This window comes from Lithobates pipiens, unplaced genomic scaffold (genome assembly GCF_037356315.1).
Source record: "Lithobates pipiens isolate NorthernLeopardFrog02 unplaced genomic scaffold, aLitPip1_a1.2 Scaffold_19, whole genome shotgun sequence".
Taxonomy (NCBI): domain Eukaryota; kingdom Metazoa; phylum Chordata; class Amphibia; order Anura; family Ranidae; genus Lithobates; species Lithobates pipiens.
In genome coordinates, this window is record NW_027507764.1 from 250,425,052 (window position 1) to 250,439,103 (window position 14,052).

The 14,052-nt window shown below is 40.2% G+C and overlaps 1 protein-coding gene across 3 annotated transcripts in view; it reads left to right on the forward strand.

Annotated features, from left to right (window-relative positions):
- Nucleotides 1-14,052, forward strand: part of PTPN3 (protein tyrosine phosphatase non-receptor type 3) — a 294,126-nt gene that overhangs the window by 217,000 nt on the left and 63,074 nt on the right. For all 3 annotated transcript variants that reach the window (XM_077491913.1, XM_077491914.1, XM_077491915.1), the window contains 3 exons: nucleotides 5,452-5,475; nucleotides 6,334-6,529; nucleotides 10,485-10,562. In XM_077491913.1, coding sequence (XP_077348039.1) covers nucleotides 5,452-5,475; nucleotides 6,334-6,529; nucleotides 10,485-10,562 — 298 coding nt within the window. The remainder of the gene's footprint in view (nucleotides 1-5,451; nucleotides 5,476-6,333; nucleotides 6,530-10,484; nucleotides 10,563-14,052) is intronic.

Consider the following 14,052-nt stretch of genomic DNA (forward strand, 5'->3'; position numbering starts at 1 on the left):
ACAGTGCTGCTTCCAGCTGGCCTGGTCCTGAAATTTTGCCTTCTACTATAAGCTCATGCTCACTCCAGTGACCTTGAACCTAAAGGACAACTGTTTAGCAGACACTTCTGGACAAAAAATAGCTCTGATTAGCTGCTGATCAGAGCAGTTAACCTGCAATGTGACGCCTCCCTTCCCTCCTCACTGACTTCTTCCTTTGTCACTGAACATGTGTCTAAATCTCCCTTGCCTCTGAAGCCTGATCCACATTCAGATCATGCTCCAGAGGCTACTGACAGGCAGCGAGGAAGGAATGCGCTGCTTCCTCACCGCTTGTTTTAAACCCATTTTTGCAAACAATTGCACCGCAACCACATGTATTGCACGCGGTTTAGGGGCATTTGCAGCACTTCCCCATTAACATGAATGTGTAGCATTCACTACAAGTAGGGTGAACTTTGCAGCGGGTGCAAAGCATTGCAGCCGCAGCATTTAAACACCCCCGTCCACTGCACCTTGGGGGGAGGGGGGTTGGTGCCCGGCAGCAATGCAGCTCAATAGCATGTTTTTGCCACCTCCCCCAAGGGCAAACCTAAAAAAGTCCTAAGACCTCATTGCCAGAGGGAATACTACAGTGAGGCCATGTTTAGCTGCACTGGGATGCACAAGTTTTACGTACATCCCCATGCAGGCAGTTTATTTAAAGTCATTTGGGACACAGGACCCCTGTGCATCCCTATGTGGGTAAACAGCCAACCATGAGCATATGCTTTAGTGTACCCCATGTGCATAGAGTCTTAATAGGAGTTTATCAGGGATTTTGTAAGTAATGTTGCGTTTATGTGTGCTAATAAGGATTTTAGTGTTTTGTTTTTCTCAGTTAAAATGGCAATTTGATAAACATTTGCGTTGTGCAACTACTGTTGGGTCTAAAAAAATCAGTAGCACCTTTTTTTTTATTCTACTGGTCATGTGCTTTTAGAAAATGCACAGTTTGGGGGGTATTTTACAAATTCTGAAAGCTGTAAGTGAAAAATGAAAACCTCCAGATATTTTGAAAAATTTGGGTATTTACAGTTTTGCGTACGTTTGATTTTCAACTTTTTCGCAAAATGGTACAAGTTTACATTTTAAAATATTTGTTATTTATTAACTCAATACAGGTTAAACTTTATGTTTAGTAGGAATTTAGCAGGAATTTTGTAAAATTTACTGTTTGTATATGCTAATAGTTGCATAGTTAGTCTGGTTGAAAAAAAACACTAGCCCATATAGTTCAACCAATAAAAGGGGAAAAAAAAATCATACAATCTCATATACACAATGCTATACCCACAGTGGATCCAAAGGAAGGCAAAAAACCCCAGCAAAGCATGATCCAATTTTGCTCCAGCAGGGCAAAAAATTCCTTCCTGATCCCCCACGAGGCAATCGGATATTCCCTGGATCAACTTTACCTGTAAATGTTAGTATCTAGTTATATTATTTTCCAGTAATAACGATTTTAGTGTATTTTTGGCAAAAATATTAATTTGAGAAACATTTGCGTAAAAATCATTGGGCGCTAAAAATCAGTAGTACCTTATTTTTATTTTACTGGTCATGTGCTTTCAGAAACTAAATGGTTTTCTACCATCTCTAAAATCTGTAAGTGAAAAATGAAAACTTCCAGATCTTGAAAATTTGGTTATTTACAGTCTTGCGTACATTCAATTTTCACCATCCCACAAAAAGGCGCAATTTAAAACTTAGAAAAATGTGTTACTTATTAAAGTGGATGTAAACATGGAATTTTTTTTTTGTCTGGCACAATATAGAGTATTGGATTTCTGATCAACTGTGCCCAGTCTTGCCACAAAGAGTTAATCCAGCTCTGAGCAATCCTCATATTTTTTTTCAGTGAAATAAAACGGACAAACTGTGAAATCTTTGTCCGTTCTTCCCCCTTGCTGTGATTGACAGGTGATTTACATACATGCATTATTTTTTAATTCCCTCCCACTGCTTTCTTCAGCAGCTCTACAAGGATTGGCTGTTCGATTTGCATGCTGGAGTCATGTGGGGACTTTTCTGGGTTTTGACTGGATGTTAGTGATCATAGCAGAAGTTCAGTGTAAGAAATACACAGGATAAAATGCATGTTGATAAGGGGAGTGTAGAGGTGGGTCTCATAGCAGACAGAGGGGAGACATTAGACAGATAAGTATACATGCAGGAGGCATCTATATCCTTCTAGATAACCAATATTGCAGTAGTTTAGAAAGGATGAGAATGGGTTTACATCCACTTTAACTTAAAACAGGTTACACTTTAATATTTAGTAGAAATTTAGCAGGGATTTTGAAAATGTGTATCTGCTAATAATGATTTTAGTGTATTTTTAGCAAAAATATTGTTTGAGAAACATTTGCGCAAATATCATGGGGCCTAAAAATCACCAGCACCTTCTTTTTTTTTCTAATGGTCATGTGCTTTCAGAAAATTATTGGTTTGGGGGGCCTTTTACAAACTCTGAAAGCTGTAAGTGAAAAATAAAAAAGCAATGGAAAAATTGCAAAAATGGTCTGGCCACCTGAGTTTAAAAGTGGAGCACAGGACCTGGCAGCGCAAGGGTTACACTAACAGAGGAAGCAGATTTCACATGCAGCAACAGGGATAACTCATAATTTTAGTTGTAGATGAAGAACAATTCCTTTTGAGAAAACAGACATAGCTAAGGATAATATGTTTAGTGGCTAACTACTGTGGAAATCACGACAAGCTTTCATTACACAGAAATCTGTACATTTCTAGGTTACATATCAATCTTTGATATTGCGTGGATTGAATTTAATTTGGCTTACATTTCAATATATTTTAACAGCAGAAATCTAATTGCATCACTCCAGCTAAGCCAAAAGAAGCTTTGGTTTCCCTGATTGACTTGGTTTAAAATTTGAAATGATTGATGGTTTAACTGCTTCCATTTTCTGATTTACCATGGATAAGATTATATAAATATCTACAAACATTTTTTTATTACCATTTTCTTGGAAAAGCCACAGAAACCCGATGGCAGATTTCTGGAATCTGTCAAGGGTGCATGAAGTGCTCAATGTGATAGCCATACAGTAGTTTGCTTCTTTTTTTTTTTTTTCTTGTCACACTCCAGTGGACTTCTGATTGGTGTCTCTGTAAGTTCAGCGAGTCCTGAACATTCTGAAAAATTTATCATCTGGGACACAAGTCTTCCCGGGGATATTATTCCTGGGCATCAACACACATGTTGATTGTTATCCACTGTGTGCCTGCACAGGTCATAGTGTACATAATGTTCTGTTACGCAACAAATCTGCTTGAAGAGGCATTGAGCAATCTTCTTGCGTAGAGATGAAGAAAAATTTCAGCCAGAAAATACTTTAATACTTTGAAATAAACTAATGTGATCATTGTAAGACAAGGACCTAATTTGCCCTTAAAAGAAGATAAACCTCATACGTGTAATTGGAACGACAAGTTCTTTTATCTATTTGTTTTATGTACTGTGCCTTGCAAAAGTATTTTTTTTGTCAGTTGTTGCCTCACAACCTGGAATTAACATGGATTGTTTGAGGATTTGCATCAATTCATTTACAGAACATACAGAACTTTTGAAGATGGATTTTTTTTTATTGTGAAGCAAACAAATAGGACAAAATAACAGAAAAATTTGTATAACTATTCACCCCCCTAAAGTCAATACTTTGTAGATCCACCTTTAGCGGCTATCACAGCTCCAAGTCACTTTTGATAAGTCTCTATGAGCTTGCCACATCTTACCATTGGGATTTTTGCCCATTCCTCCTTGCAAAACTGCTCCAGCTCCTTTAAGCTTTAAGTCTGACCACAGATTTTCTATTGGATTGAGGTCTGGGCTTTGAGTAGACCATTACAACACATTTACATGTTTCCCTTTAAACCATTCAAGTGTTGCTTTAGCAGTGTGTTTGGGGTCATTGCCTTACTGGAAGGTAAACCTCTACCTCTGTCCTAGCCTCAAATCACACACAGAGTGGTACAGGTTTTTCTCAAGAATATCCCTGTATTTAGCACCATCCGTCTTTCCCTCAACTCTGACCAGTTTCCCAGTTCCGACTGCTGAAAAACATCCCCACAGCATCATGCTGCCACCACCATGTTTCACTGTGGGGATGGTGTTCTTTGACTGATGTGATGTGTTGGGTTTGCGCCAGACATAGCCTTTTCTTTGATGGCCAAAAAGTTCAATTTTAGTCTCATCAGACCAGAGCACCTTCCTCCATACATTTTGGGAGTCTCCCACATGCCTTTTTCGCAAGCACAAAACGTGCCATTTTGTTTTTTCCTGAAAGTAATTGCTTTCTTCTGGCCACTCTGCCACAAAGCCCAACTCTATGGAGCGTACGTCTTATTGTCGTCCTATGTACAGATACTCCAGTCTCTGCTGTTGAACTCTGCAGCTCCTCCAGGGTTACCTTAGGTCTCTGTGCTGCCTCTCTGATTAATGCCCTCCTTGCCCGGTCCGTAAGTTTTGGTGTGCCGCCGTCTCTTGGCAGGTTTACTGTTGTGCATGTTCTTTTCATTTGGTTATGATAGATTTGATGGTGCTCCTAGGGATCATCAAAGATTTGGATATTTTTTTATAACCTAACCCTGACTTGTACTTCTACTTGTTTGGAGAGTTCCTTGGTCTTCATGGCAGTGTTTGGTTAGTGGTGCCTCTTGCTTAGGTGTTGCAGCCTCTGGGGCCTTTCAAAAAGTTGTGTATATGTAATGACAGATCATGTGACACATAGATTGCACACAGGTGGACATCATTTCACTAGTTGTGACTTCTGAAGGTAATTGGTTGCACCAGAGCTTTTTATGGGCTTCATAAAAAGGCACATGTCAATTATCAGTTTTTTTATTTCTGAAAAATAGTTTTATGTATATATTTTTCTAATTTTACTTTACCAGCTTAGACTATTGTGTTCTGATCCATCACATATAATTCAGATTAAAAAAGAAAACATTGAACTAAAGGATGTAATGTAACAAAATGGGTAAAAAGCCAAGTGGGTGATGAATACTTTTACAAGGCACTGTATGTGTTAAAGAATCGTTAGGAACATTTACCAATCATCCATTGCAGGTAAATCTTCTGGGAGCATATGTTTTAAATTAAACTGATTTATTCACCTTTTTTTTAGTGATCAGATTGGTTAGCACCAACTATTACTGCAAGGATAGAAGATTATTGAACAGTTCATTTGAAAGATATTTGCAACTTTGGTTTACTGTATATGTAGGGTATATAATGAGATTTGTTTCAGTGTTACACAAACTCAAGAATAGTATAGTAGGTTGGTAAAAAATATTCAGAAACTACGACAGAATAAATGTATTTAACACACTCTTAAAATATTTTTATCAACTGAAGCTCATCTTATTATGAAATTAAATCTTTAAACCCAATTTTTGTTTCTCATTTAGGTCATCTGATCAAGACTCTCCAAAGTAAGTGGTCCTCTCCAGTACCAATGTCCTATTTCAAAGCTATAGTATTATGCTAATGGCTAAAGGAAACCAGTACTGAGAAGAAATAAGGAGGTTGCCAATGGTGACCATTGATTTTCAAGCTTGAGCAGCTCAGTGTACATTTCCTGGGTGGCCAGTCAAAGTGACCAAAGATGCCTAAATCTGGAAGAAGCTGGGTAGAAGATGACATGCCAGCAAGGGAATTTGCAAATGTTGTATCACTGTTGCATTTTTATTCAAGTTACTAACCTGGAACGAGCACATACATTTAAAATGTAGTTGTGAATTTAGAACCACTTATCTGTGTACTTTTTTTTTAATTGTACACTGAGCTACGGTCATGTGCAGCTCAGTATACAATTCCATGCTGGTCAGTTAAGATGACTGAAAATGGGTAGAAGAATGTGCCAGCGAAGGAGCTTGCAGACGTTGCATTTTAATTACTGGCCTGCAATAAGCACATACATTTAAAACATAACAATGAATTCTGGACTCTTGATCTGCATACTTTCTTCTATTGTATAGTGAGCTGTGGACACTCTTGACCTGCATACTTTCTTCTATTGTATAGTGAGCTGTGGACACTCTTGACCTGCATACTTTCTTCAAGAAATCACTCAGAAATTATTAAAGTTATTTGAACAGACTAACAGCAGCTAGCATTTTCAAAATGGGAAGATCACGGCTATAGTCTCCTTATTCTCTAAATAGGGAAATTTTTTTATTGCATATTTAAGTTTGTTCTACTTTTGAGTAGCCATGCTAGAAAGTGTTTGCACAAAAATCTGTTCTGTTTTTATATTTTTGAATTTGAAATGTCCTGTATATGTATTTAAGGACCATACTAGAACACAGTCCAAAGGAAAACAGTCTGAACCAGCAAAGTTTATGTCCTAGCTCTTCCAGTGAACTGTCAAATCATTCTTCATCATCTCATCCACTAGAAGGAGTGGATAAGAAGTTTCTAGAAACCTATGATGTTGTCAAGAAAGGAAATTCAACAGATGATTCCAGTCAGTACTACTGTGATAAGGTGTGTACTGGGGTAGCGTCAAAGCTCAGAGAAAAAGTTAGTTATCTTCTAAAGGTTTTGCCACCTAACTGATGAGAAAAAAAACTGAAGATCCTAGCGTACTCCTTTAAAAACAAATATGAATGATTAAAAAATATCTGTGGAATAGTAAGAATACAAAAGTATACACACCAAGCCGCCCCTAGTGCTTATGGGGGAAAAATAAAATCCAATATTATAGAGTAATCTAGCAGCTACTATATTCACATTAAACATTAAAAAATATATATACAATCCAGCATTAGCAGCGCTCAAAATCAATTTAACAAGAGTTCATGATAGAAGCCGTCCAGGTATTCAAAGGACTTGATCATATGTGAAACATAAATAAACAAATGAAAGTTCATCCAATTCCGTAACGCTCTCACCACCTGATAGATCACTCTCACGGTGGTGTACCCGGGTTAAGCTTGAATGTTGATAGACTAACTGGATAGCTGTGTAATCACACCCTGATGTACGTTTCGTTAATCCTTCGTCAGAGGGTGTGACTACACAGCACAGCTCATCCAATATATACTAATACGGGGACAGGAATTTAACCCAATCCTCCATCACAGTAAAATCTTTTTTATATTTAGGAAGATTGTCCATAGTATATGTTTGCGGGCGAGGAATTAACTCCTAACACATCACTATTATGTTATAATGCACCTAGTTGATGCCATAAGGTCTCATGGGGTCCACTGGTGTGATTGTTTGCTCTTCGTGCACATAGAAAATGACACACATGCTGTAGCAGCATTATAGCTGAAGTTTACAATTTTTTTTTTCTATGCAGCTTCAGAGACATAACTTGATGCAGTGTGTCCCATGTCTGGTTGGCTGCTGCAGTTCTGTGAATGGAAGAATTGCAGAAGAATGCCAAGATCTGCCTCTTTCACTCACGGAACACTGGGTAGAAGATGACATGCCAGCAAGGGAATTTGCAAATGTGGCATCACTGTTGCATTTTGATCAATTACTAACCTGGAACAAGCACATACATTTAAAATGTAGATGTGAATTTAGATCCACTCATATGTGTCCTTTTTTTAATTGTACACTGAGCTACGGGCATGTGCAGCTCAGTGTATAATTCCAGGCTGGCCAGTTAAGATGACTGAAAATGGGTAGAAGATCATGCCAGCAAAGGAGCTTGCAGATGTTGCATTTTGATTACTAGCCTGGAATAAGCACATACATTTAAAACGTTACAGTGAATTCAGGACTCTTGATCTGCATACTTTCTTCAAGAAGTCACTCTGAAATTATTTAAGTTATTTGAACAGACTTAACAGTTACCAGCTAGCATTTTCAAAATGGGAAGAGCACCAATATAGTCATCGTCTTCTCTAACTAGGGACATTTTTTTGGGGTAAGAGTACTAGGAGTTCAGTTAATGTAGGAAGCGGGCAAAAGGGGTGGATGAATGGGGCAACACGGTCAGCTAGACATGGGAAATGCTTCATTAGAGGTAAGTTATATCAATGATTCTGCATAGCAAAAAAATCTAACTAAGCTTTAGCTTTAAGGCAAATATATGTTCACCCATTTGAGTGGACAGCTACTATACATTAATAATTGTTTTTTATATATCTGATATCTATGTATTTGGATATTTTTGAGAGCAGCTCCTTATCTCTTTAATATTTGTTATTTTTAGTCCAAGTTTAAATTCACACTTAGTGTGGCGTAAGCACAATTTATAATAGCACCATAAATGACTGTTTAATGTAAATAACAAGCGAGGAGTGCATGAAACAGCTACTGCATTTTTTACGTGTCCATAGTATGCTTTGCTGTGTTATTGTATTTTTTTTAAATAAAACAGTTGGAAATTTGTAGATATCAAATTTTCTTAGATTACTATACAGGTAGTCGTTTTATGGCTTTAGAGCAGTGTTAACAGTGAGTCATCCTATAAGAAGATAAAATCATATTTTTTAATTTAAAAATTATTTATAAGCAGTCTACTGGGAGTACACCACACCACTCACAGTGCGTATACCCCTCATATTTCTGTAAATATTTTATTATATTTTTTCACACTCAGTAGTGAGTGTACAGCTTGTATAACAGTGAAAAATTGCTGTCCCCTCAACACACATCCATTATTGTCTAAACCACTAGCAACAAAAGTGAGTACACCCTAAGTGAAAATGTCCAAATTGGGCCCAAAGTGTCAATATTTTGTGTGGCCACCATTATTTTCCAGCACTGCCTTAACCCTCTTAGGCATGAAGTTCACCAGAGCTTCACAGGTTGCCACTGGAGTCGTCTTCCACTCGACCTCACGGAGCTGGTGGAATTTAGAGACCTTGCGCTCCTCCACCTTCCATTTGAGGATGCCCCGCAGATGCTCAATAGGGTTTAAGTCTGGAGACATGCTTGGCCAGTCCATCTCTACCCTCAGCTTCTTTAGTAAGGCAGTGGGCGTCTTGGAAGTGTGTTTGGGGTTTTTATCATGTTGGAATACTGCCCTATGGCCCAGTCTCCGAATGGAGGGGACCATGCTCTGCTTCAGTATGTCACAGTACATGTTGGCATTAATAGTTCCCTCAATGAACTGTAGATCCCCAGTGCCGGCAGCACTCACGCAGCCCCAGACCATGACACTCCCACCACCATCCTTGACTTTAGGCAAGAAAAACATGACACCATCTGAACCAAATAAGCTTGTCTTGGTCTCATCAGAACACAATACATGGTTCCAGTAATCCATGTTCTTAGTCTGCTTGTCTTCAGGAATCTGTCTGCAGGCTTGCTTGTGCATCATCTTTAGAAGAGTCTTTCTTCTGGGACGACAGCCATGCAGACCAATTTGATGCAGTGTGTGGCGTATGGTCTGAGCACTGACAGGCTGCCCCCCCCCACCCCTTCAACTTCTGCAACAATGCTGGTAGCAATCATATGTCTATTTCCCAAAGACAGCCTCTGGATATGACGCTGAGCATGTGCACTCAACTTCTTTGGTTTACCATGGAGAGGCCTGTTCTGAGTGGAACCTGTCCTGTTAAACCGCTCTATGGTCTTGACCACAATGCCGCAGGTCCGTTTCAGGGTCTTGGCAATCCTCTAACAGCCTATGTCATCTTTATGTAGAGCAATAATTCAATAATTCTTTTTTTCAGATCCTCAGAGAGTTCTTTGTCATGAGATGCCATGTTGAACTTCCAGTTACAAGTATGAGAGAGTGGGTGCGATAACACCAGATTTAACACACGTGCTCCCCATTCACACCTGAGACCTTGTAACATTAAAATGTCACATGACACCGGGGAGTGAAAATTGCTAATTTGTACCCAATTTGGACATTTTCACTTAGGGGTGTACTCACTTTTGTTGCCAGAGGTTTAGACATTAATGGCTGGATGTTGATTTATTTTGAGGGGACAGCAAATGTATACTGTTATACAAGCTGTACACTTACTACTTTACATTTTAGCAAAGTGTAATTCCTTCAGTGTTGTCACATTAAAAGATATAATAAACTTTTTACAAAAATGTAAGGGTGTACACACTTTTGTGAGATACTGTAAAAGATTCATTTTTCTTTTTTGTTCTCTTTTTCGCTCTCTCCTCATTAGCTGCTCAATAGCTGCGACTGACAGCAGTGGGAGCCAATTGCACCTGCTGCTGTGTTTTAGCAAATGAGGAGACAGAGAGCCAGGACAGCTGAGGCTCACATGCACATTGCTGAATTGAGATGGGGCTCAAGTGAATAAAAAGGAGGGGCTGTGGGGGGAGCAGCACACAGAACGTGTTTTACCTTCATGCATAAGAAGCACTGATTAGGTGGAACTAGCACTTACAGGATAAAAGGATATTTGCATCTGCAGTTAATTGCCACCAAATACAGCTTATTCATTTTTACTGACAAAGCAATTAACTTGGATCTTTTTTTCTTTTTTTTTCTTTTTTTTTCATAAAATAGAATGAGTTTGCCAATGGCGATTTACTCTTGGTTCGTATCACACCAGATGAGGAGGGAAAATTTGGATTTAACTTGAAGGTAATTTTATTTGTACAAATTTATCTGTCATTTTATTACTTTTTTTTGCTTTGGGAACACATTATGCCTTATATTACAGTATTTTACCCAAAGAAAGGTGTTATGAAAAGGGTAAAGTAGAAGAAACTTTTCGCTTCATAAAATTTTTATTGATTTGAAAAAAAAAAAAAAAAAGAGGCACACCTTACAAAAAGAAATCAACAGTGGCTTCAACCAATAGAATCAGGGAATACAGATAATTAAGATCTTGTCATGATGCCATTTCATAAAATTATATTGCAGCTTACCAACTCTTAGATGTTATGACTGCATTTGTTTTCTTTCTTTTTAAGCTTTTTTTCCCTCTATTTTCACCTGATGATCTGGCCAGTAACACACCTGTATTACAGTGGCCCCACTCTGGATGAATAAGCACAAGGGGCACCTTTGGACATCAGCATTGTCAGTCTGGGGGAGGGAAGTGTCAGATGTACCAGTAGATTTAAATACACTAACAAATTGAAACCAAACTCTATATAAGCAGTTACAGCAACAGTTTTTTTCCTTATGGGTATAAACATTTTACTTAACCACTAGAGATCCGCGCTATAGCCAAATTACGGCTACAGCGTGGACCTCCTTTGCCGGGACGACGTCTATTGATGTCATCCTGTGCACGAGCGACCTGAGCGCCCCCTGAGGGGCGCGCGGCGTGATCGGTGAGTCTATGAGACTCGCCTGATCACGGATCCGAGCAAGGGGTCGATCCCGACCCCTTACCACGTGATCAGCTGTCAGCCAATGACAGCTGATCATGTGATACAACGGAGATGGTAATCGGCTATTTTTCCTCCTCGCGGCCATGATCGGGACATCAGTCCCGATCACGGCCAGCTTACCAGTTCCCACCTGCCCCCTGCCAGTGCCACCTCATGAATAAATAAGTGTCCCCCGTCAGTGCCATCCAACAGTGCCCATAGTGCCACCCAGCAGTGCCCACAGTGCCACACATCAGTGCCACATAGTGCCACCCACAGTGCAACCCATCAGTGCCCACAATCTGCATCAACAACAGTGCTGCACCCCAGTGCCACATATCCGTGCCCATCGGTGTCATCTACCAGTGCCCATCAGTGCCGCCCATCAGTACCCAGCAGTGCCACCTATCAGTGCCACCTATCAGTGCCCATCAGTCCCATCTATCAGTGGTACCTATCAGTGCCCCTTAGTGCCACCCATCTGTGCCACCCATCTGTGCCATCTTATCTGTGCCCATCTTTGCCCATCAGTGCCGCCTTATCTGTGCCCATCAGTACTGCCTTATCTGTGCCTATCGGTGCCACCTTATCTGTGCCTATTAGTGCCGCCTTAACTATGCCCATCAGTGCCCACCAGTGCAGCCTATCAGTGCCCACCAGTGCAGCCTATCAGTGCCGCCTCATCAGCGCACTTCAATGAAGGAGAAAAATTACCTGTTTGCAAAATTTTATAACAAACTATGAAACATGATTTTTTTTTTTTTGCATCTTTTTTTGTTTGTTTAGCAAAAAAATAAAACTCCCAGCTGTAATTAAATACCACCAAAAAAAAGCTCCATTTGTGGGAAAAAAATGATAAAAATTTCATTTGGGTACAGTGTTGTATGGCCGCGCAATTGTCATTCAAAGTGCATCAGCACTGAAAGCTGAAAATTGGTCTGGGCAGGAGGGGGGTTTAAGTGCCCAGTAAGCAAGTGGTTAAAGTGGTTGTAAAGGCTAACTTTTTTTTTTTTTTTAAATAACAAACATATCGTACTTGCCTCCACTGTGCAGCTTGTTTTGCACAGAGTGGCCCCTAACATCCTCTTCTGTGGTCCCTCGCCAGCTCTCGCATCTCCTCCCCGCATCAGATAACCCCCTAGGAGAAGCGCTCTCCCGGGGGGAGGGTTACCTTGCGGGTGCGCTCCCAAGGCCAGTATTTGCGTCCATAGACACAAATTCCGGAGTCGGCCCCGCTCACCAGAGCACATGTCATTGAATTTCACTGACAGCAGCGGGAGACAATGGCTGCGCTGCTATCAATCTATCCAATCAAGAGCTGAGAACCCCTGGCAGAGGAAGAACGCATCTCCAGTGTGTGAAATTCCAGGGCTCAGGTAAGTAAAATGTGGGGGGTGGGGGCTGGGGGGCCGGTCACTGCCAGGATGCATGGTGAAGAAAACACGAGGGTTTACAACCCCTTTAAAAGCTAATCATTGTAAAAAAACCCTGTCCGTGGTAAATGGTTTGTCTCATCCTTATTATAACTGCTACATATGCAAGAGAGTGTGTTATTTTGAGAAACAAAAGATTTGAAAATAGAAGAAAGAAAGCCTAAAAAAGAAAAGAATACAGTAATCACATGTAAGAAATGGTCAGCTGCAGTATAATATATGTATGTTTTGGGGTTTATTACCACTATAAAAACAATATAAAACAACCTAATTATTAAGTGAAGTCAATAGGTGCATAGCTAAACATAGTAGATAGACTATTGTTTGGATCTGCATATAATTTAATAAGAGACATGAAGACTTTCAGCAAATCTAAATTGAAAAAGTGTAACTGCCACTGAAACCCAAATGGTAAGTAGCCCCAGATTGCCTGAATGTCAGGTTAGTTTTCCAGATGAGCTCCCAAGCTGCCTTGAAGTTATCTTACTATGCAAATAGTTCAGATTCCCGGATCAAGAGATCAAGAGCTTGACCCCACCCCTTCAAACACTATTCGACAGTAAAGTCGGGTACACACAATCAAAATATCACTTTTGAAGCAATCGTACAATAATCTGATCGTTAGTACCGAAGAGACAAACATAAAAAAAAATTCTAGTACGATACCAGATAAATACAAATAAATGACATCACTTCAGAATTTTTATTCTGTTGTATGAGAATTTTCATACTTTAGTAACCTATTCAATTTTGATATGGGCAGCAGGGGCTCCTGGAGTGCGGGCAGTGTCTGCGGCGTGTCCGCTTCTCCAGCTTCCTCTGCTGTGTCTCCTCTTCCGCCAAAGCACTAGGCATCCAATAGGATTGCATGGTGCTTTGGCCAATCGGAAACAGGTCTCACAGACCTGCCTTCTGATTGACAGGGAGGAACTTTAGTGTGAAAATAGCCTATGGTCACACAACCGGGTGGCCTCGAAGCGCAATCCTCTGTGCTCCGAGGCCACACTTTATTGAAGCCTGTTAGAGCTTCTGGCTTTAATCAGGTGCTTAAATAAAAAAAACACCCTGCCACATTGAAATGCATGGTCCAGTGCCACTGATAGATGGCACCTGAGCGCCCTCTATGGACAGGCCTCCACTAATATGTAGATCGGGGGAACAGACGCATGGTTAGGTTAGGCGACGCCTGTGTGCGCTCTATGGAAAGGCCGCCACTGATATGTAGATCAGGGGGACGGATGCATGGATAGGGTAGGCGGCGCCCATGTGCCCTCTATGGACAGGCTGCCACTGATCTGTAGACTAGCATGCAAATTTTAT